This window comes from Phyllopteryx taeniolatus, chromosome 19 (genome assembly GCF_024500385.1).
Source record: "Phyllopteryx taeniolatus isolate TA_2022b chromosome 19, UOR_Ptae_1.2, whole genome shotgun sequence".
In the NCBI taxonomy this organism is placed as follows: domain Eukaryota; kingdom Metazoa; phylum Chordata; class Actinopteri; order Syngnathiformes; family Syngnathidae; genus Phyllopteryx; species Phyllopteryx taeniolatus.
In genome coordinates, this window is record NC_084520.1 from 8,441,609 (window position 1) to 8,464,585 (window position 22,977).

Here is a 22,977-nt window from a genome sequence, read left to right on the forward strand (position 1 = left end):
GAATTTGCTTCATTTTGCAGGTGAAAAATCATCAAAAATTAACATTTATGTGTATACATGAGAAATCAGTGAGTCTTTCCTACCAAAGAGCTGTGTGGGGTTGGTATTGCTTGTGGCTTTTTCATAGTTGGTAAGTCCCTCATAGATGACCTTGCCCACGGCTGCATACAAACACTCAAGCTCCTCATATTTTGATGCCACGTTGGATGTGCCTGGAATGAGATGAGAGAAGGCACAATGTTTCATTTTCAACATTAAATCCGAAGCTGCACTTTTACATAGGTAGAATGTAGGAATGTAAGTGTTGGTGGCTTACTGGGTTCAGTGGGAAAGATGCTCATAAGGCGAGAGAGGAGCGAGTGAACAGCACGCAAAACTTTGGTGTTGCCGCAGGTCATACAGGCAGCAATGCCTCTCTGGAGGGGCTTGAAGTGGGCCAGGATAGCTGGTGACTGTAGCACAGTTAGCAGGAAACAGAGAATCTCCAATCCAGTGCATATGTTGGAGATGTTAGCCTGAGCTGGCTGCTCCTGAAAGGACAGTGTGTATGTTCAGAACTACAATAAATGGGCTAAAACAATGAGACAACTTTTTAAAAATTTGGTGTGGAAGACATTGACTTGCCCTGGCTACACAGTGCTCTGACATCAACCCCATTAAAAACATTTAGGGTTAACTAGAAAGAAATTGTGTGCACGACCTTTTCATCCAACATCGATGACCTCTGACAGCACAAATTAGATGAATGAAGAACAACGATCCAACTAACAGACTATAACTAAAAATCTATCCAGTATCTATTTTCACCCAGGAGAGCTTCAGGCGCTCCTTTGTCCACAGCTAATCACTACATTCCCCTCACCACCAACCTCAATCAACTGACTCATCATAGACTTAATGCCAGTTATACAGTATATATAAAGTCATTGTGTTTAACAATTTTTAAGTATGTATTTGTGTTTATTTATTTATTTATTTTTAAACCATCTGTATAATATATTCTATAAATCAATTATAATGACTGAGCCTGCATATAGGCTGACCAACACCCCATTGTTTCCATTTCCAGGCCAGGCATCCAAGTGCTTTTGTCCATCAGTACCCCTAATTATCGTCTTAAATACAAAATCAAGACAACTCCAAAATCAATAATGTGCGCACAGAGGTATCACTCTCAACAAAGAAACAAGCCACTCTGATTTGTACTAAACCAAAGATCGATGCCACACATACAGGCCTAATTTGGTCTAAATTGAAATCAAGGTGCACAAAGATGACAAGGCCAAGAGGATAATCTGAGACAGATCCATGGCACTAATCTTGACTAATGAACAATGTGACCTCAGTGATAAGGCTCCGGGTAGATATTAGGGTGGTATTGATCTTGCACCGTATAACTAAAAACTGAGTATCTTTAGACATGCAAACAGGGAATATGTACATTTGTAATTGTGTACATGGCTTTTCCCTCCGCCTTCTCACATTAACCCCCTCCTGTCCTACAATTGCTGGCATACCAGTACAATGAGATAGTAAAAGCTAATCTGATGTAGGCATAGCATAACATGATAGACATGAAGTGCACATTCCCCAAGAGACAAAAACCTGCGTATTGTCTGAATAAGACCGGCATAGACCCTTGTTTGTCATGCCAACTGCATGAAATCTGGAGGGTGTGCTTGGCAGGTATGGATCCTGCACGCACGCGCATACATATATATATATATATATATATATATATATACATACACACACACACACACACACACACACACACACACACACACACATATATATATATATACACATATATATATAGCAGGGGGGGGGGAAAAATCACATTGTGATTTTTTTCCCGAATATCATGCAGCCCTACTTTTGAGACTCATTTTGGGGCCTGACCCTTAGACTCTAACCCTGCCCTTGGAAACTGCAGATACCTAAACAAGTGGCCTTTCTAACAAAGACAAGGGCAGTCTTAAGCCATGGTTCAACCAAGTAGAAAATTCTGTTTTGTTTACGACAAGATAAAAACGGACGACATATTGTCGCGCTCTATTTTGCTGCAGTTGGTACCCCAAACCCTTTGTAACTTTTGACAGTGGAAAAGTTAAATGGGAGTGATTTGTGGAAATAGTCCATAACAAGTTCACAATCCAATCAAGTAAATGGCAAAATACAGCATAGTCCTTCTCACCACAGTCATGAGCAGTCTGTCAAACCACTGTAGCTTGAGTTCGGCGCAAGGCCACATGTCAGGCCTGAGGGCTGTCTTCATCAGGCTAACGCAGCGGCGAGACAGCAGCTCCCCTGGAGATCCGGCCACGTTGGTGCTGTCATTCACCTACGTGGAGGGAAGGGTTGGGACACTTATCATCGTCATTGACAAAGAGTCTTCATCTTCCAATATCACTATGGCTTCTCAGGGAGGAGGGAAATCACATAGGTCAAGGAGAGACTCGAGAAGGAAGACCGCCGCTATTAGGCAGCATTTCATTCATGTGACAAGAAGTGTGACAGTGGTATAGTCACTACCTCACTATAGAAACTATCATTCAACCAGCATGCCGGTTCAAGGCCGACTTCTGATAATGAAACCATCCCAGCTATAAAACCTTGTGTACTCCAGCTTGATCATTATCCCTCACATTCATTCCTGCCGGGTTCAATTTAGTATCACAATGCTCCATTATTAAGCAACAAAGAACGGAAAGATAAAGACTTCATAAAGTAATAGTACAGTGCGTTGGTTACATAAGAGACACACAAGAAATGGAAACTAGGAAGAAAGTACAAGTCAACTTAAAATCTATTACAAGCAAGCATCTCTTTTACCTCTCTATATAGTATGTGTTGGACTTGGAGGTGTTACCTGGCATGCAATCCGGATGAGGAAGTTGACCACAGTGTCCGTATGTTGTTTGTCAACAGGTTTAGTGACCATCGTCTCTGTGCCTGGCATAGACTGACCTCGACCAAACACCTAAAAACAAACAATAACAGTTGTCTTTTTACACCAGAGGACTGGGCTGGGAGGTTCTGCCCATGCTTGCATAGTCCGGTTTCCTCCCACATTCCAAAAACATGCATGTTAAGTTAATTGAAGACTCTAAATTGTCATAAGGTGATTTTCTATATGTGCCTGTGACGTCAGCCGGGAAAGGCTCCATCACACTCGTGACCCTGATGAGGATAAGTGGTGTAGGAAATGGATGGATGGAATTTATTTTCAAAAAACATTTACACTACTAAAGGAAGGTTGATTGTTCTGAGATGTTAAAAAATATTTTGTGTGTGACAGAAATTGCCCTTGGAATAGCTAGCTAGCCACAATTCATTAGTTTTGACACTTCAGAATAATAATTTTTAAAAAATGCTGCGTTTGAGATTGCAAAAATCAGAAAGAGAGAAAACAAATAAATGACAGACATGATGCTGTCACCTCCTGGCAAGTTTTGCCTTACAGAGATGGTCTTTTATCAAAATGTTCTGCAATCATTTTAAAACAATACAGCTCAAGGGCAACTCTTGCACAGCTTAAAGTGATTGCTAATTTTGGAGGGGGCAACAACAAGTAATAGAATCTAAAATTAGCTCACAGTAGAGGCCGTTCCTGCTGCTGTACGGAATCTTTTAGCATCTTGTGCTGGAGTGGCACCGTCTGCAGAGAGTCCTCCTTTCACAGGGCCACTCGTCCCTTCACCACTGGACCCTATTTCGGCCTCAGAATCAGGCTGGAAGGACCAGATACCAGAAATAGACACGTATTATGGTTCACAGAAAATATTGAGTAAAGCATTAAAAAAATAAATTAATTAATTTTAAAAAATAAAAAGTTCAAGGAGTCATAGTGTACGAGCATTTCCAAGTGTGCGTTAACACACCAATTGGTCTTTGATCCTTTGCAGCTCCCACTTGATGACCACCTCGGCCAGGTCCACAGCCAGTTTCCTATGCTCAATGGTAACAGTGGGGGTAAAACCCAGACGTTGCATTGCACTGATCATGTGCTGCACCAGGTGGTGGCGCACAGGGTAGTATACCTATGGAGGCAACCACAGTTAATATTTTCAGATATTAGGAATGCAAAATCTGGGAATTTTCAAGGTTGGAAACTTTCCATGAGAATTAATATGGATTTATGGAAATTAATTGGAATAAACCAGGAATTTACAAAATGAAGGTTGGCTCTTAATAGGGAACTTAAATACAGTTTGGGACAATCTATTTTGGATAATCGTGACTAAATCAACCAGATTTCATGCAAGTACAGTTGAATATAAAGACCGCATATTTAGTTTGTATGTTGAACAGGACCTTTTGGGAAGGGAGGTGCATTGCTGTTGATTTGTTTTAATGGGTTGGGCTGGGGGCTAATGCAGAATATAATGCAACATTTATGTTTTTGTTCTTCAATGAAAATTGATTGTTCAATAAAATATTTAAAACTTAATAAAAAAAATTTCAGTAGAACTTTATTTATTTTGTATTGATGTCTGCTTATGACAAAACATTTACATATATATACTTTGACATGATACCTTTCCATTAAATCACCAACAATTCACAGTCAATTACTATAAATTCCCATTAATGCCCATATTTTCCCAACTTCCCAAAATTCCCCATCTTGAATTCCTATGGAAACCCTAGATGTTATCAGTGTGTTATTGCCATTCAGCGCATCGCCAAAAGTAGTTACTGTTGATTAAGAGTTTTGCTAGTTTAAAATGAGCAAAAGTTCGATCGAGGGAACTGGACTGTTCTTGGTTATCCAATCAAGCTGCATCGATTAACCATTTGCTCACAATTTAACATAACATATGGTTAGTTTAAAAATGTTGCTCCATAATATAAATGTGTTTGTTAGTAGCGTAAGTAAACTAAAACATTAATATACGGGGGGGAAAACTTTTACAATCAGGTGATACTGGTTCACATTTTGGAAGTATAGTACAATCACTGAGAGACCGAATCAGAAGTCGCATCCACCTAGTTTCAAGGACGTGACACACAACACTAAAGCATCACACTGGAGGCTCACTTAGCTTCCTCGCAAGGCAAAGTGGGACTCTCAAGCATGCAGACAAAAGAACGAGAGATGAGATGTCTATCAGGGGGCTGCTGCTAGTGACAAAGAATATTAAAGCTTCACACTTTGAGGGTAATTATAATCGATGGAGCAGGACTTCAACGCCCCTTAATGACAGAGAGGCTAAGCCCTGTCCATCACATGTGTACATACACAGACACACACACACACGCACTGTCATTATCTCCCCTAGTGCAATTATGCTGATGTGATTACATTAGATTAGTCTTCTGGGCCAATGAGAGCAAGCTGTCAGTGAGATAGAGAAGAAATCTGAGAAAAATTTAAATTCTGTGCAGAAACAGTCATTCTCTGAACTGGTGAAACCAGGAACATAAATGAGGAGGCATAAAGTGTCAATCAGGTTTTAAGAGTGCAAACACACAGGTCAATGATGCTTTGCTGGTGTTATTTCATAGGTCATGCTTCTGAATGTATTTGCTTTAAGACAATTACAGCCAGCAGACAGTTGCCGCAAGGGAGCAGAGTACCATTATCGTGCCCACTGTCAATAACTTCCATCGATATGGTGCGAGGTCAGCGAGTGGGTTTTAAAAGTATGATAATGATGTGATTTATATGCTGACAAGCAGCCACCAAATCTCAGCTCATCAAGTGCTCGCATTAGAAATCAGACAAAGAACCAATTAATGTAACGGAATGGTTCTTATTTCTCCAGCAGTGCTTCAAATAATGCAGAAGTTCTTCTAGAAGCCGACAGCAATCTAACACCTTGACAATAATTTGGAGTTGATGGAGACATGCTAGTCTGTTTCTAGACGTTTGCCAAAATGCCTTTGCGCAAGGCATCAACCTCACTCCTCCAGCTCAAGTGTTGCAGTACTGTTTGGACACCCCCTTTCACTATGACAAGTCTCATTGCAAATATGTGAGCTTGTTCTCTGTGTGGTGTGCAACATGAGCATAAGGCAGCATGTGAGCTGAATTTCTCCTTGAGAGGATGATATTTAGTAAAATAAATCAAATTAAAACTCAAAATGAATGTTGGGCAGTCTAACTTCTATCCATCCATCCATTATCTACACCGCTTATCCTCACTAGGGTCGCGGGTATGCTGGAGCCTATCCCAACGAACTGCGGGCAGGAGGCGGGGTACACCCTGAAATGGTTGCCAGCCAATCGCAAGGCATATATAAACAAACAACCATTCGCAGTCACATTATATCTACGGACAATTTAGAGTCTTCAATTAACCCACCATGTATGTTTTTGAGATGTGGGAGGAAACCGGAGTACCCGGAGAAAACCCACGCAGACATGGAGAACATGCAAACTCCACACAGGTGAGGCTGGATTTGAACCCGGGTCCTCAGAACTGTGAGGCAGATGTGCTAACCAGTCATCCACTGTGAAGCTGCAGTCTAAACAAATAATAATTTGATAATGCTGCAATGCCATAGCCTGGATTTAGTTAGGGCAGCACAGTGCGGTTGTGGTTAGTACATCTGCCTCACAGTTCTGAGGTTTGGGGTTCAATTTCTGTGTGGACTTCGCATGTTCTCCTTATACTTGGATTTTCTCAGGGTACTCTGCCTTCCTCCCACATTCCAACTACATGGATGTTAAGTCAACTGAATACTAAATTGTTCATACATGTAATGGTTGTTTGTTTACATGTTCCCTGCAGTTGGCTGATGACTAGTCCAGGGTCTATCCTGCTTCCCTCCCAGAAGCCAGCAGGGATAGGCTTCAGCTCACCTGCAAATTTGATTGTAATGACTACAAGCGTACACAAAATGAATGGATTGAAGAATTTAGTTGACTCTAAAAAGGTTTTAGTATGGGTGGCCTAAAGTGGCTTGAACACAGATGGTTAATTACAGTGATAGACACATCCATCATGATTATTATACGTTACAGGAAAATGAATCTGTTGCTGCTTTGTCGCAGCCAATACGGATGAATAAACTAGGAATCAATACGTGCACTGGTGAAAAGATGACAGGAGGAAGTGCATGGGTAACCTACTCTAATTACACTGGTTTTGTCCCTTTTGTATCCACTCACCCGAAAGTGCTGCACTATTAGGTGCAGTATGTGGACCAGCTGCGGCACAGTGTGGCCCTCCTCCACAATGATTTTACGTGTCCAGTGGGTCAGCATTTGGTGGCCATCCTCCATGCGGGCTGGCACAGCTGGAGTGAGGATGGCCATTGCCTGGCGGACAATGGCACGAGCCTCCATGGTGTGGGCCTTTAAAAGGCTGTGGAAGACCTAAACGAGGAACACATTTTCATCCTGGTAACACAATGCAGGTAATGGTGGTAAAGTCAAGCGCCAATCATTCAAACTAATGCAGTTATACAACCCAAAAAGTTAAATGTCTGAGCAGTTCCCGCTCAGTGTCCTGCAATAGCTCATCTGTAAGGACTTGGGCTTTGAAACTGGAGCGTCACAGTTCCAGTCCCGTTGCAAACAAAATGTAAAAGGGCAACTACTGTAGTTGATAGGGAGATGTTAGTCTGCTTCTACACTACTGTCGAGGTGCCCTCCCTGCAGTGGGATGGGTAACATTAAGATTTTAACTACTCTTAACAATACTGCTAAAAAAATTGGCTGGGAAAAGTAAAGACATGACATGATCCATCCGTCCCTCTCCAGGCATGACCAATCAAATCAGGAATAACAGTTACATTAGTGTAACGGTTGGATTGAGTGCAAATCAATTAGTCATGCCTGGAGATTGAGACGCAATGATAATGGCTGTTGTGTTTTGTAAACACTCGGATGCAACGTTAGTTTAGCAACAGAGCTAACCTGATACCTGACAAATCAAAATAATATAAATACTATGGGGTTAAATGGGACGGGACGTTTTGGGACTACGAATCATATCGTAATATAATTGCACAGCACTACACGGGCACAGGAAGGAGCCAGAAGCTAAATAAAAACTGCAATTGTGCACTCCATTCCCTCTCCTCCTTACCTGTAGGACAATCTTCTTGTGAATGGCGAACTTTGCAATTATGTGTGCCAAAAGCAAGTGTCCGCTATATTTACAGGCAGGGTCCACGCAGGCTTTAGGCAATAGGCACGGCCATGCAAAGGTCATGAGGCGCCGCAGCTTGCTGTTGCGAGACTTGTTGTTGTCATGAATGTGGTGGGGCGCATGCTCCACCAACAGGGTCGAGAACTGCAGCAGGCATATTCTTAGAGAGTCCAGCAGGTCAGCCTGCTTCTCAGGATCCAGAACCTTAGAGAGACATTGCAATTTTTAATACAGTACACTGACATTCGGACTAGTATTAAGTCAGCCATCCTAACTAAACACCAGTTGTCCCCCTTTCATCAGACCAAATGTAAATCACCTTTTGTCCAAATATTAATTTACTTTAATTGAATTTAGGCTCCAACATCCATCAGCATCGGAGTTTCTCGGATAAGAGCTGACCAGACTTGTTGAAATTAACTTTAAACCTCCACAGAAGAAATTATGAGCAGTAAAAATAGGGCAGGTGTTAGTCAGTGATGGAATCTACCACAGCACGAAAAATATGCTGACCTTTAACATGGCCACATCATGACATTTACACCAAGAATTTTAGTCTGGTCTGATGAATGAAACAGGACTAGTGGGATCACAGGAGGAAGCGAAGACAATCAAAGACAAATGGAAAAGGGAGAGGGAGGAGAGAGAGAGACAGAGAGAGAGAGAGAGAACTGGATTGGATGTTGAGGCAGTATGGATGTGTGCTGAAGAGACAAGTTATGGGAGGAAATGCATCTAGTAATGAAATCAGAGAAACAAAGCTGTTAACTAATGAGCAACGGGTGAAAGGGGTGGGAGAGCAAGTGTTGATGTGGTAGAAAATCAATGCATACGAGCACCTCAGTGCACATGTACCTTTGTGATGAAGACACTGGTAATGCTTTCTGGATTGTCTCCTTCAGGATTCGGCGGGCCAAGCAGCTGTTCTCCTTCACCCTTCTCAAAGCTGTACAGGAAGGCTGGATTCAGAATGTGCTGCAGCACCTTCCAGTCAGGAAAATAAATAAAAGCATTTTTAGCCTCAAATCCCAAAATGTGTGGTTTCACTGATCACATCCCAGAGAACAGAGGCAGAATTAATCATTAAAATTACCATGTACGTCTATAAAGGCATTGTAGAAGAAATTTTGCATAATCTGAGCTCTCTAAATTTCACAGGCTACGACAACATAATTACTTAGCTGGGGAAATAAAGTACTGTATATGGACAGTTGTGTGAGGCAATTGTGACCAATAAGAAGAGTAATAAAATACATGGCATTTAAACAATAATGACCGCAAAGCACTTCTTATCTAGGTCTCTTAATTAAATACAGCAACGGCAATTACTGCTTCACAACAATCGTTGTAAAAAGAAGCGTAAGACCTCCAATTTAATATTGGCCAGACCACTTGAAAATATAAACCCTAATGCCATGCCCGTCTCTGGCTGTGAGGTGTAAAAAAAATAAAAATAACCAAACAATAAATGGTGGAGAAGTGCTGAAATCTGCAGGGATTGATGCTAGAATAAGCACATGGAGGCTCAGGCTTGATTAGCCTGTGAAATGCAAAAGATCTTACCCACAATAAAGCTAACGACTGCATTTATTAAAGAAGCTGCTATCTGTTAATGAGCCCTCCTATTCAATCCATCATTGAGGAGTACGGGGCGACATTAGTGAAGAACGATCTACGGCAGCATATGTTCCCCCTCCTCCATTAGGTCATTACTCGCACACATTCTGCACAGTGTAAAGGAAACCGTGATGGATTCAAATGCAGACGCACAACAAGCGGCTCGGAATGAAGACGCCGAGAGAATGTAATGCGCACCAGTCTGTTCTCCAGCCTCATCTGTCCCCATCATTTCTCAGCTTTTCTGACATCAATCACTGTACCATCATAGCATATTTTTGTGGCATAATTCGATGAAGGCAGTGAGTCTTTGCATATAAACACACACAGAAGCTTGTTGTGCATGAAGCCTAGATCTTATTCTGCATCTGCAGGTGTTACATGTAATTTTCATACTCTGAAACGTGCGTTTGTGTGCATGTGTGTGTGCATGTGCTGCTCATATGGCACAATATGTACAAACCGCAATTCCAATGAAGTTGAGTTGTGTAAAACTTAAATTAAAAAAAACAGAACGCAATGATTTGCAAATCCTTTTCAACCTATATGTATTTGAATACGCCACAAAGACAAGATATTTAAGGCACTTAGGCTCACTACAAGAAGCCTTCAAAGACAAAGGATGCTTTGGGGCTACCTTATGGCTTAAAACAAAACTAAAAGTGTTCTATTCAAGAATATGTGATGCTGTTAGCAGCCAATCGGAGCCCAAGAGAATGAAAATGCAGAGGGCCTGCTTAAATGTTCATCATTACATATACATATTGACTATTTACTGCATTTTAATTAACATTTTTGTTTTCATTACTGTATAGTTGACGCTTTACAGGTAGGTGCATTCCACGATATAGCAGGGGTTCACAGTAATTTATATCATGGAGGAAACATGCCAGGTAGTGACAAAAACATGTCCAGGGCCCCGCAGAGAATTTTTGCGATTTTAACATAAATTCAGCAATCTGGAAGTACAATTGGGGGGGGGGGGGGGGGGGGGGGATAAAAAATTATTCACACAGAAAAACGTATTTACACCGCTGTTCATGTACCAAGATTAAATTAAAATTTGCCTCATTTCTTAGCTTTTTTAGTTCTGGCCTCCAATTTGAGCCAGGCTCATCTCCACTTGCACCTGATTCCTGCTTCAATCTGTGCCACATGAATAGCATCCTCCTCTTGAAGCACTCGCATTCTGGAAAAGAATTGACTAAAATCATTGTCTGTTTCACTTCATTTTTCACTATTACCAACTTCAAAGGCTGTTCCCAAATGCATTCTCCAGGAAATTATTAAGTACAATATTTTTCGGTTTTTATGTTCCATTTCTGAATTTGAAGTTAGTTCATTCTGTGCTGTGACCTAATCCCTAACATCACTCCATCGCTTAATACATTTAACATCTGTAAACTAATTAGATAATTGTAGCTGCGTTTCCTAATTAATACAAGATGTACTAACGGATCAACTCGTCTCCCATGTGTGTGCTTTGCGGTGCCGCTGGGGCTACAACCAGGGCCACGACCCGTAACGCTCAACGCGAAAATACAAGAGACCAGTGCAACAAATATGACACTGGCTGATCTGATGAGAGAAAAATGTTGCTTAAACGTAGCTAGAGTTGCCAAACATTGTACACAAGTAAGAGTACTGTTACTTGAAAATAATGTGACTCAAGTAAAAGTAAAAAGTAGTCATCCAAAAAATTAAGAGTAAAAAGTACACAGTGAAATACTTACTGATTACTGATTAAATAAAGATTTTTTTAACCACAGCATGAGCATAAATGTGAATAAAATATACGATATTGCTGTGTGTGTGTGTGTGTGTGTGTGTGTGTGTGTATGCAGTCAAAACTACAACAAAACATCTGCAATTTACTGCATGGTGTTTTCTAAAGTTAGAAGTGAGCTGAAATATCCACGTTTGGGCAGACAGTACCAGATGAATGCTACAATACATGAAAGCTGTTGTTTTTGTTCGTCTAAATGTAAACACGAGTCGCGTGCCGTTGCCTTCATGATAACAATGACCTTCCCAACATGGCTGCCACGTAGACACGACAATCAGCCGAGCTGGCTTATCTAGTGTTAATACCTATCCTCGGGAAATCCCAATGGAAGACGTGTGAGGTCATGTGACTCTTGTGTCGTTTGAACTAGACTTAAACGTCACTAGCAATTAAAATGGATTGACGCAAACAGCGGCCAATGCAGAAGTCGTAGTCTTTCGCACGAAATAGTTGATAAATAAGCAATAATTTATAAATAAAAGTAGTGAGCGACATTTAGATCATTGTAACGGAGTAAAAGTGCCGTTACTTCTTCACAGCAGATTCGGCGGAAGTGTTTTTTCTGGTCTCGTCAACTCCTGTGACTTAAGGCCTCTTAATACACCCGCGCTCGCGCGGCCGACAATGCCTGCATTGCATCACGTGACCGACAAATTGGCCCGTGCGGCCCCTCTGCGTTACTTGACGCACACACGCCAAATTTGTTGCTGCACGTAGAATGCCGCAGAGATCATCTCTCGTGATTGGTCTGTTTTAGTCACATGCTGTGATGACGTACTCAGCGTGCCCCTTGGTTCTACATACCATCTATGCCGCCGCCTTCTTGATCAATTTTGCAGCATAATTAAACGTATCATCTGGTCATGTAGGTCCACTTGTTCTCGCAGACTATGTTCCACGGTCGCCATTGTTGTTGCTTTGTTCCTTGTTACGGAAAGTAAAAATGGCTACCGGAAATGACCAAAAAACTCCATCCTGTGGTGTCCTAGCCAATACAAGTCATAATGACACCCCCGACTTGGAGGTGAACTGCAGTACATTTTCAAAACTGCGTGTGTGAGCTGCGTTCGAGTATAAAGGCAAACTGTGTGCGGGATAGCCGCAGTGATGTCAGCGCGGTCACCACACGCGAGAGTATAAAGAAGCCTTTATCCAAACAATGCAGGTCCCGAGCGCATAGGTGGAACCTCAGGCCAATGCGCGCGCATATTATTCCACCGCAAAGTCATATTCAGAAATTACATCTGATCTAGCTGCCAGCATTCAAGGAGTACGAAAGAGTCTATGACTTCAGCGTCGGCGTAACCCCCCCCACCCCATCCCATAAAAACTAATCGGATCTTTACGATTCGCGTAAATGGCCTATTTTGAGTTAAAAATGGCAAATTTCGCCAAAAGGCGACTGATTTGCATGTATGACTATAACAAACAGATTTAAAAGAAACAAGAAAATAAAATAGTATAGATAAAGAGCACTGAATCTGCAGTATTTATAGCACAAAATGGTTAGAAAGTGACACCGTGATCGTAATATTGCATTTCAACTGTAATCAAACAACCCACAGCATGTTCAGAAACAAAACCCTACTGCAGCATACTGTGAAACAAGCACGGTGTGCTTCATCAACTTCATGCTCGCTTTTGTTTGCATGTCTGCTTGAGTTATAAACCCTGAACTTGGGAGTTTAAAAAACATTTCTTTACAGGTCTGCATGGCAAAAACAATTAAGAGCAGCAGCAGGAGTTGAGTCTATGCATCACACAATTCATTGTTGTAGTACACTGTCCATTTTGTTCAGCACGCTTGTTTTTATTTGTCTCCAAGTCAAATATTCATTCAGATGCTTATGATGTGGCACCAAAACCTGGGTTTACACCCAACATGCAGGCATTTGAATACACACACTATGGCAATCATTAAAATTTCAGAGGATGCCACATCTGCTTTCATTCTTTTGATCATTGACGATAACGCGTGCAAAGTATTCAAACTGAAGGGAGCCTTCTTCAATCCTCAACAGACTGATGGAGTGGCAGGATACACTCGAGACTGGTCGCCAGCCAATCGCAATGCACATTGACATTAACACATATAGACAATTTTGAGTCTTTCATGAACTTAACATGTATGGTTTTGGAATGTGGGAAGAAGCCGGAATACTAAGACAAAACCAATACAAGCATGGGCGGGGACATACAAACTCCACGCAGGAAAGCCAGAGCCTGGATTCAAACCCACAACCTCCAAACTGTGTCATCCACTTGTCCGCCATATCGAACCATTCCTAATTTGGATCAGTACATATAGTAGATAGATACTGACATCCGGCCGCTATTCGCCAATGGAAAGGGGTACCCCCTTGGCCTGCGTCTCCACAATGTTTAGTGAAAATAGATTTAGTAGTTTTTGTGTAATCCTGCTTACTCACAAACAAAAGTGATACTGCATAACCTCTGGGAGAACCAGTTATTATGGAAGAGTTGCTCGCTTTGCAAACTAAGAGACAACATTTTAATTAGACAAGCAGGTTGGAGTGAGCATCATCATCACTGGATATGGAGTCTGAGCGCAATTACCCGTGTGTGGTGTAGGTATATGTACAGATCTACGTTTGCCAAACAGTCATTTGGCTCCAGAGTGCCAGGGCACGCCTTTACCACTGACCCGTTTTTACTTGAGCGCAAAGCTGCAGTTCCTCTCTGCCAGCATCAATGCCTGTTACAGCTGCTCAAACACTGTGTGTGTGCGTGTGCATGTGTGCGCGTGGGCGGATGAGTCCGATTTTATAAAGCGGTCTGAATGATTGTAATGCTTGCAGCGGCATGTCAGGTAGAGAGAACACAGGCATTCTTCTGTTGTGCCTCTTGAGTGTCTCGCAGCAGAATAAAAATAAAATGACCTTTGTGACTCTATCAAAGAGACACAGTCCCCACTGCACACAGTATTTGCGCGGCAAGAACAAAGCATGTCAGCTGTGGTGACAAAAGGTGAAATAATTCATGCCTTATAATTTATGATACATTATTCACTGTAAGGCTGAAAAGAACAGCGGGGGAAAAAACTGGTGTCAAGCTTCAACCAAACCAAATTATTATTCAAACTATTTTCCCCAGACAAAGTGTGCATACACCTCACATATTATAGTCCATTATTAATGATTTTCAGAGACGACAAAACTAAAGGGAGTACTAATTTTTGGTGGAGCCAGAGCAACCCTTTAAGTCAAATATTTCAATCACTTGTGTCATACTTTTAAAGTATCTTGTGAGGATAGGCAGTACAGAAAATAGATGGATGTTTTACACAACCAATTGGGTAATTTTTGTTAAGTTGTATGCTGAGGCTTTAGCTTTAAATAAGGCAGAGTGAAGTTGACAGCCACCATCTGCATATCAATTCTGAAGGCTGATTAACAGAAATGTCAAAACCACAGGAATTTTCAGCTCCCAGCAGGATTGCATCCATGAATTGACTTTCCTGCTCTGGCTGCAAAGGAACATACCTTCGCTTTGAGCTCGTCGTTGAAGTGCGGGTCATTGAACTCCACAAAGCGGAAAAACAGCGCACGCTTCTGGACGATGGAGTAGTTCCTGGGAATTTCCTCCTCCATGTATTCCTTCAGGAAGGTCATGTTGCACAAGAAGCGACCCGTGAAGGCCCGCAGCAACTGGAACAGCAACTCTATCTCCGAGTAGTTGCGCCTTTTGGATGGGACACCGGGTCATGAAGTTCAGTGTGTCAGTAGCGTTAAGTCTCAAGTCAAAACTTTCAAGCCCTCTTGGCTAACATTGTAACTTGGTCATTACACTCTAACCACAGGGGTGGACAAAGTATAGGCCTTGGGCCACATACAGCCTGCTCCATTCTTTAATCCAGCCCACCGAGGATTTACATTACCAAGAGTCCTGAAATATTTGTTCCATACATTTGGGCATTATTGCGCCAAAATTGGGTTGATTAAAATGTACTTATTTATATTTTTCTCATTCATTTATCTCCATATAAGTGGTTCATTTATTTATTGTAAATAATACACCTAAAACATTTACATAGTTTTCCGCCTGGCATTGATATTGTCCAAATTTGGTAAATTTTATGTTTTATTTACAAATTGATTATATTGGCAAGTTATCTTTTTTTTTTTTTAAAGAAAATAAACAATGTGAAGTTTTGAAGACAGCTTGCTATCTTTAACTATACAATGTTTAATAACAATTTGCCATTTTTTTTCACATTACCAGAAAAATAATAGTTTGAGATGTCAGGGTCCCGCCTGAGAACGCTGATTTCCTCTGTATTTTATTCAATAATTTGTTAATTACAATTAAAATTGCAATCAATTATTACTGTAGTAATACAAATATATATTTAATGTAAATAAGAATAATAGTAAAATTAACAATTGCATTTATACAGCGGATTGAACATGTTTCCTATATTTTTATTAAACTTAGTTAAATGACTATTTTTTTTAATTAGAATAATCAATGTACCATTTAACTAAATTTTTTAGCTACACATTTTATTATTATTATTATGACTTTTTTAACAACAACTACAAATTGATCTGGCTCATCTGTCAATTTTTAAATCATATGCGGCCCTTGAGCACCAAAGTTTGCCCACGCCTGCTCTCACCAGACAGTTAATTTAAAATTCAATGTACATACTTGCAGTAGCTAAGAAGACAGTAAGCCAGAAGCTTCGGCTCTTTCCAGTTGGTGGCAGCCATGTTGTCTTTACGATGTCTCTCTTGAAAGGCCTCGCTGACCCACACTCGCCTAAGCTGATTCACCAACGAATGCTGCCCCGCAAGCCAGCCTTCATCATTCTTCACAATAATACTGATGATCTAAATAGACAAGATAAAAGAAGTGTCAGACACATGTACATTTTGTTACTTTGAAGGCTGTAATAGAAACATGCATACTTTAATGGCTTGAAACTGGAGGTCTAATCTGGCTGTGGTGGTGGAGGGAGATCCGGGGCGGACAGTAGCAGCGGTGCCAGCGGGAACCAGCAAGGTGACAAAGCGGTTGGGATTGGAGGCCAGCACGTCTCTTAGTGGCTTGGCATCTTTGTGTTTCAAAAAACTCTGGATATTGACACATACACATTGTGTAACTACAACTACAGTAGATTTGTGCCCAAACATTTAAAGACCTGGAAATGAAAAATTTATGCTCTGTTCAGTTTAGCGCTAGATGGAATACTAAGGATGGGAAAACCCAATGGCTTAGTCATTATGACCCATTACTGAGGGAAGCTAAAAAGCCAAAAGCTGCTCCAATAGCAAATGTGTCTATGAGAACACCAAGGGGACAACCGCTTAGAGTGCCTAAAGTCTGACCATGAACATGCGGCTCCACTGGGGGTCGTTAAGAGTAGCCTCCATCATGAACAGCTCCACTGTCTGAGAAGGGTGGCGAGTCAGGAATTTAATCAACGGCTCCCTGAATGGACTGCCGGCCTGGATGGTGGAAATAGTGCATGTATAGAGAGATGGGAAAGAACAGAAGAGAAAGGAGAAAAAAAAAAATTCAATATTTTTTTTAAGTCACAACAGACTTCAAGGAACAGTAGGAATGTCTTATCAGGAACTAGATCAGGTGTGGGTCAAAGTACGACCCCGAGCCTTTAAATTATCAGGAGTCATGTAATAATATTTGCATTTTCAATTAAAATTGGTTAATTAGAATGCATTTATTATTTTCAATTCATTTTTCAATGATTGGTTCATTGATTTAATGTAATCAAATACAAAACATTAGATCCCCTATTAATTTATTAGAAATACATCTATAAATAAAATAGAAACATGAGAATGAATTATTTCATTACATTAACTTATTTCACATATTCTACATGTACATGTGCAAGTCTTACTTCTATGAGCATCGCACGCTCTGTCTTCATGACCACCTCCAGCAGTGGTTTGACTAGTGTCTGGGGTGCAGCGGGGATCAGGTGGAAAAGGTTAATGATGGCAGAACAGATCTTCATCTCCTACAAAACAGTCAAAGAAAGAAAAAAAAAGGCAGAGGTGAGTAAATCAAAGTCTTGGGTAGATGCCAGTGCAGGAACCGAATGCATTTCTGATGAAAAGGCACTGTAAAAAAAAATTTAAAAAAAAAAAAAAAAAGATGAATTTTAGTCAAATGAATAACGCATTCTGTGTCAATCAGTAGAATAACTTACACAGGGAAAGACACTAAAATTAGTTATTGAATTACAAAGCTACAGCAGACAAACACGAAGGACTTTTAGTGTATTTATTCTTTCAAACCACTATGAATACTGTGGTGGACATGTTGGGAGGTGCCGTTGTCAGTAGGGAACAAAAGGCTCCCAAAAAGATCAAAATGTGAGAAGGACTGACATGACAGTGTCTGCAGACAATCACAAACAAATGGACACAAAACTACAGGGCAACTTCACTACCACCACTATCACAACATTGGCTGAAGCTAGCTTCAAAACGTCACCAACAGAGGGCGCAATACCGGGTCACTTCTCACCTCAAAGCCCTCCAATGCAGGCTGTACCAGAATGAGAGACAATGATCAGAGTCAGCAGAGTGGTATGTGTGAATTTGTGTGTGGTTGAGTTTTGTCTGTCTTTGCTCCACATGGAAGGTGAGCAGATAAGACAGGATGATAGTGAAATGAATGGGTGGGCAGCGAAAACCTTTGTGTGCGACCTCGGGAACAACTTTTCATCAGTAGAGCACACAAACGTCAACCCACCACATTTGGAGATAAAGGGTCACAAATTAAGATATTTCATCCTCATGTCAAAAAGTCAATTGGACAGGCTCTTTCTAGATCCTGTTCATTCTCCTCAGTTTTGCACCAGCCTTCTGTTGTTGTCGTTATCAGGCTTGTCTAATTGACCACATGACTCCTTGCTTTACTGTGACTCCCAGCTCACTGTCAACTGGCATATGACGAGTTGGGTTGAAGCAAAGAAAAAAGGGGCTAATTTGCATGTAATTATGCAAAGCATTTAGAAATGGGGAAGTCGCAACTCATGAAATGAAAGCTTGAAATGGTTTTACTTCCATAAGAGAGGCGACTGTTTTTCCCCGTTACACTCTCACCTTTTCTTTGCCGTTCCAAGGTTATCTGTCACCAAGATAATGAGGAGACGCAGCGCTGGGCCTACCACCGATAGGCTGGTGCCTAATTAAACATTGATTGTAATATGGCCACTCACAACCCATCTAGGAAGAGGCCACACTGAAGATGTGTTGACTACATGAGACTTAAGCTTCGTGCCATTTCCTCTCTTTGGTTTAGACAGTTTACGACAGCTGTATTGACTTGTTGCTTCCGTGCTGGATTCAAACTAAATCTCAACTGAGGTACGTCAAGATGTCAGCGTTATTGAAGCCTCCCGTCTGCACAATTTTTCAGAGCTTGCGTTCATGACTTCATCTTTAACATGTATACTCACACTTCCATCGCTGCGCTGGCCTCCCTTGTGTGTTATTACCACTACCTCCATCCACTTCCGCAGGTGTTGCTGAGAGACAAAGAAAAAGACTATGACTTAAGACTACAGAGTGAAAAGCATTTCGATGGTACACTGGCTTTTATTAAGGAAAGGAGCATCTCTGTCATTGTCATGACGGCCGCCAGATAAACTACTGTACTTAGCAGTTGATATTACTTGGGGAACAGTGCAGGTAACAATCATATTAGCTGTTCAGAGTTGTATGTACAATTTTGCTGCACACTAAAATGATAAGATATTCCTTTAATGATCCCCAGAGGGAAATATAGGTGTTACAGCTGGACACAATTGCTGGAACACCTGAATAAAGATAAGAATAAACACAAATAAATGCAATAAAAATACGTAGTAAGAAACAGATATACACAACGACTTTTTTTAAGGATAAAGTGGCATGTTTGGGTTTGAGTCGCAGATGATGAAAAAAAAATAAAAATAATTAAAAAACGACGCAGCAGTGAAAAACAGGCATTGAGTCTACAAATGTTTATTTAAAAAAAGCAACAAATATATGATGAAAATGGAAGCACGTCTTACCATCATTTGATCACAGAACTTGTCATTAAAGGAGTTGGGAAAGAGGCGGGTGACAGAGGTCAGACGGTTGACCACATTTAGTGTAAGGCTGCGGTAGTCACCCAGCATCATAAGCAGAGGCCGCATGTGAGTGTGGATCTGGTCCACCTCAATGGTGGCGCCCTCCAGGAACTAAAAAATAAACAAGAGGGTGAAATGTATCATTTCAACATGTTTCAGTATCTTCATACAACTGTATATAGTGAAACTATTAACCGCAGATTATTTGAGGTCCCCTCTATAAATCCTCTCTCCTTCACATTGGACCTAGCCTTGTCAGGTTCTCTAACCCGGTCAACTTCTAACTACACACTGCGAACAGATAGGAGACAAAAGGACGCTGAGATGGCGGCAGGGCCAGTTGCAAACAAGCACATATTGCAACGCAACACACACACGAAGATGCATGCAAGCCGCATTCATTTTCCTCTCAGTGGAGGGAACGAACACTCCATCCCGTATTGATCGGGCCACAGCAATGCTCATTAGTGCTATCAGGACAAAGAAAGAGAAAGGGAGGAATCATAAGATAAAGAGTGATGACGGTAAAGAAAGAAAATGAAGGGCATGGAAATTGAAGGAGAAAGGGGACAAAGAGCATCTAGGGTGAATGGATTGGGGTCTTCATGGTATGGATCATCTGATAAACAGGGATATGGCTAGTTCACTCAGTCTGATGAAGCATGGAGATTCAGGAAACATACTTTCTCAAAACTATATACAATGGTTTTAAAAAACATAAGTACTCCTCACAGCTCGAGGGCAGTGTTGAATTCTAGTTTAGAGGAATATTTTGCGTGACGGTCTCAAGGTTTTTACTTAAAAGGAGGTTTATATTCAATAAGGTTGAAAGACTAAAACAATTTCAATCCTGACCTTCCTCATGCACGCCTCCCCTGCTTCCTGAAGCTCACTGTTGGTAGAGTTGAGGGCCTTAAACAAGGCGGCAATGATTTTCTCTCTGGACTGTGGCAAATAGTTGCAGGCCGCCAGAGCATCTAAAACACAGCACAGAAATTCTCTACATTCATACAATTGTTTGGACAAATCACAGGCTGCATAATAATGGCTTTAGAAGGAACTTACAAGGTGGAATGACTATATTTTTTTTGTAGTTGACTATAATGTGAGGAAAGTAGAGCTATAGTCAAATAATTGATGTCATTGATATTTTTCAGCACAGTATAGCGATCCACAAATTGTTTTGCACTACGGGCTGCTTTTACATAAAGAGATTTCGACTGACCGAATAGAAACAAATAAATAACAAATGATTAAAGATACAACTCATCATTATGCTCAATGTAGTTATTGAAATTATTGGTAGCATGTTTTTCCTCATCAACGAGTTGGCTGGTCACATCTTGTGTTTCATAGTATAGGGTGTTGTTAAGACGGGACATTGTAGCCAGCTTCCCCCCAAAAAAGTTTTCATTTCGGTGTTTCTATTTAACTTGTGCTTTTATTGCATTTGAGGCTAGAATACATATTTTGCAAGTGTGTTATGACACAGTGTTGCAAAGTGACAATGATGTTGGTGCGTGTTATGATATCAATGAAGTACAGTTGCCGAGACAGGTCACAACAATTGCAAACGCCACAACATATGCAAACGCCATTACCTTACAACGGAAATGCAAACGTCACAACACAACAGCAACATTAAGGTACAACAGAAATGACTGCGGAACTCCAACTGAATAATTCATCCAGGTTACCGGGGACTCTTATTGCCGACGTTGTGTTGTGGCGTTTGCATTTGTTGTGACCGGTCTTGGCCACCGGAGTAAAGTTATTATGATTATTATTCTTATTATTATTATTATTATTATCATCACACAGATGTCAATCACGCATTATTGTACAGCAAAGAGGAGCTTCACTTAGCTCCGCTGCCCATGTTCCTCGCCACCAGTCCTCTGGTCCCGCTGGTATGAATATTTTAAGAATACTGGATGAGAATACCCAAAGCTAGCAAGGCTAACTGCTATTCTCATCCACCCCCCCCCCCCCCCCTTTTTTTGAAACTCTAGGACTCCAAAGAAGTATGAAGACAGTGTAACCTTGTTGTCAGGACATTTTGTTGCTCCAAAGATTGTTATAGTCCGGCAACGGCGTAACCAGCAAGTCAAAAGTCCACTGTAAATTGGCTGATTGGAAGCCAAAAACGCAATTAGCCATGAGTCGACTTCAATCATTAAAAGTCAATGCAGAGTTGGAAAGTCAACTCGTCAACTAATTGGTTCAACCCCTACAAGGAACCGCTATAAGATGACATGACTCACTGAGAGCAGCGATGCGCAGGGGCACCAGAGAGGGGAGGCTCTTATAACATGGCAGCTTCATCAGTGCAGCATCATCCGCCTCACACAAGTTCAGCAGCTGAAGACAGAACAACAAAAGGTCAGACTTCCTCCGGTAGAGAAACATGCAGTTGTGGGGTTGAAGTGCTCTTCATTACAGGAGTATCCCCCCCCCCCCCCCCCCAAAAAAAAAGCAATTAAATTTGTATTTTATTTTTTTTAAATCCTGAGCAATAAACTTGAATTAATCGACCAGCACATAGCTGCAGCGGTCCTACGTAAAGTGCTTGCTTGAATTACTAGTGCAAATGTGTGTCAAATGTCAAGTAGTGTGATATCATACATGGATACAAATGAATGCATGAATAGATGTAGTGGTGCATGTTGCATACCTCTGTATAGAAGACCTTGTGCTCCATGACATTGAGGTCCATAGTGAAGAGGCGGGGCTGTAAGGTGGTGCAGAAGGTGTTGCCTTCCATCAAGCCAATCTGAGCATTTGCAGGCTGGTGGCGCAAAAGATGTTTCTTGGGGGGAACCATATCTTGCAAAACCTAATGACAAACACCAGCAAGGAAGGAAATCAATTGATGCTAATTAAAAGAAATAGGCTTTATCAGGATTTGTCTCAAGAGCTGATAAACACAACGTCCTGCTCCAAACATTTTACCTCTTTGTGTGGTTCCATTATGACAGTGACGCTCTTCCCAGTGACCTGGGCCAGCACCTGCAGGGAGTGCATGGCCTGCTTTCTGACAGTGGAGTTTGGGGAGGTCACTTCTCGAACGAGGTCATGTGTTACCATGTGGAAAGATTTGTCTTGGGCAGTCAGGAGTTCTTCTGATTTTTCTTCATCCTTCAATGGAGTGGCGCAGCGCACCAACAACTGCTCCAGGGTGGTTTTTGCCATGGCTACAGCTCCATTTGACACCTATGTTAAAAAAGGCTAATTCATAAGGTTAAGCTATTGAGTAGCTACCACTACCGCTATAAACTTTCTAAATTATAGCACTAAATAGGGGGCACCTGGGCATCAAAGCATTTATTTATCTCTTTTTCACAAAAAATTATTTC

At 41.2% G+C, this 22,977-nt stretch overlaps 1 protein-coding gene across 3 annotated transcripts in view; it reads right to left on the reverse strand.

Annotated features, from left to right (window-relative positions):
- trrap (transformation/transcription domain-associated protein) overlaps positions 1-22,977 on the reverse strand; it is a 78,715-nt gene that overhangs the window by 40,840 nt on the left and 14,898 nt on the right. For 2 of the 3 annotated variants that reach the window (XM_061756194.1, XM_061756193.1), the window contains exons 26-46: positions 22,574-22,834; positions 22,296-22,457; positions 21,886-21,982; positions 20,477-20,598; positions 19,562-19,732; positions 18,965-19,033; positions 18,028-18,048; positions 17,396-17,515; positions 16,860-16,979; positions 16,440-16,604; positions 16,180-16,361; positions 15,012-15,210; positions 8,961-9,089; positions 8,043-8,309; positions 7,121-7,327; positions 3,885-4,043; positions 3,600-3,734; positions 2,873-2,983; positions 2,198-2,344; positions 317-530; positions 84-212 (exon numbers count right to left, since the gene is read on the reverse strand). In XM_061756194.1, the coding sequence (XP_061612178.1) occupies positions 84-212; positions 317-530; positions 2,198-2,344; positions 2,873-2,983; positions 3,600-3,734; positions 3,885-4,043; positions 7,121-7,327; positions 8,043-8,309; positions 8,961-9,089; positions 15,012-15,210; positions 16,180-16,361; positions 16,440-16,604; positions 16,860-16,979; positions 17,396-17,515; positions 18,028-18,048; positions 18,965-19,033; positions 19,562-19,732; positions 20,477-20,598; positions 21,886-21,982; positions 22,296-22,457; positions 22,574-22,834 (3,187 nt within the window). The remainder of the gene's footprint in view (positions 1-83; positions 213-316; positions 531-2,197; positions 2,345-2,872; positions 2,984-3,599; positions 3,735-3,884; positions 4,044-7,120; positions 7,328-8,042; positions 8,310-8,960; positions 9,090-15,011; positions 15,211-16,179; positions 16,362-16,439; positions 16,605-16,859; positions 16,980-17,395; positions 17,516-18,027; positions 18,049-18,964; positions 19,034-19,561; positions 19,733-20,476; positions 20,599-21,885; positions 21,983-22,295; positions 22,458-22,573; positions 22,835-22,977) is intronic. The other variant, XM_061756195.1, reaches the window with a different exon arrangement.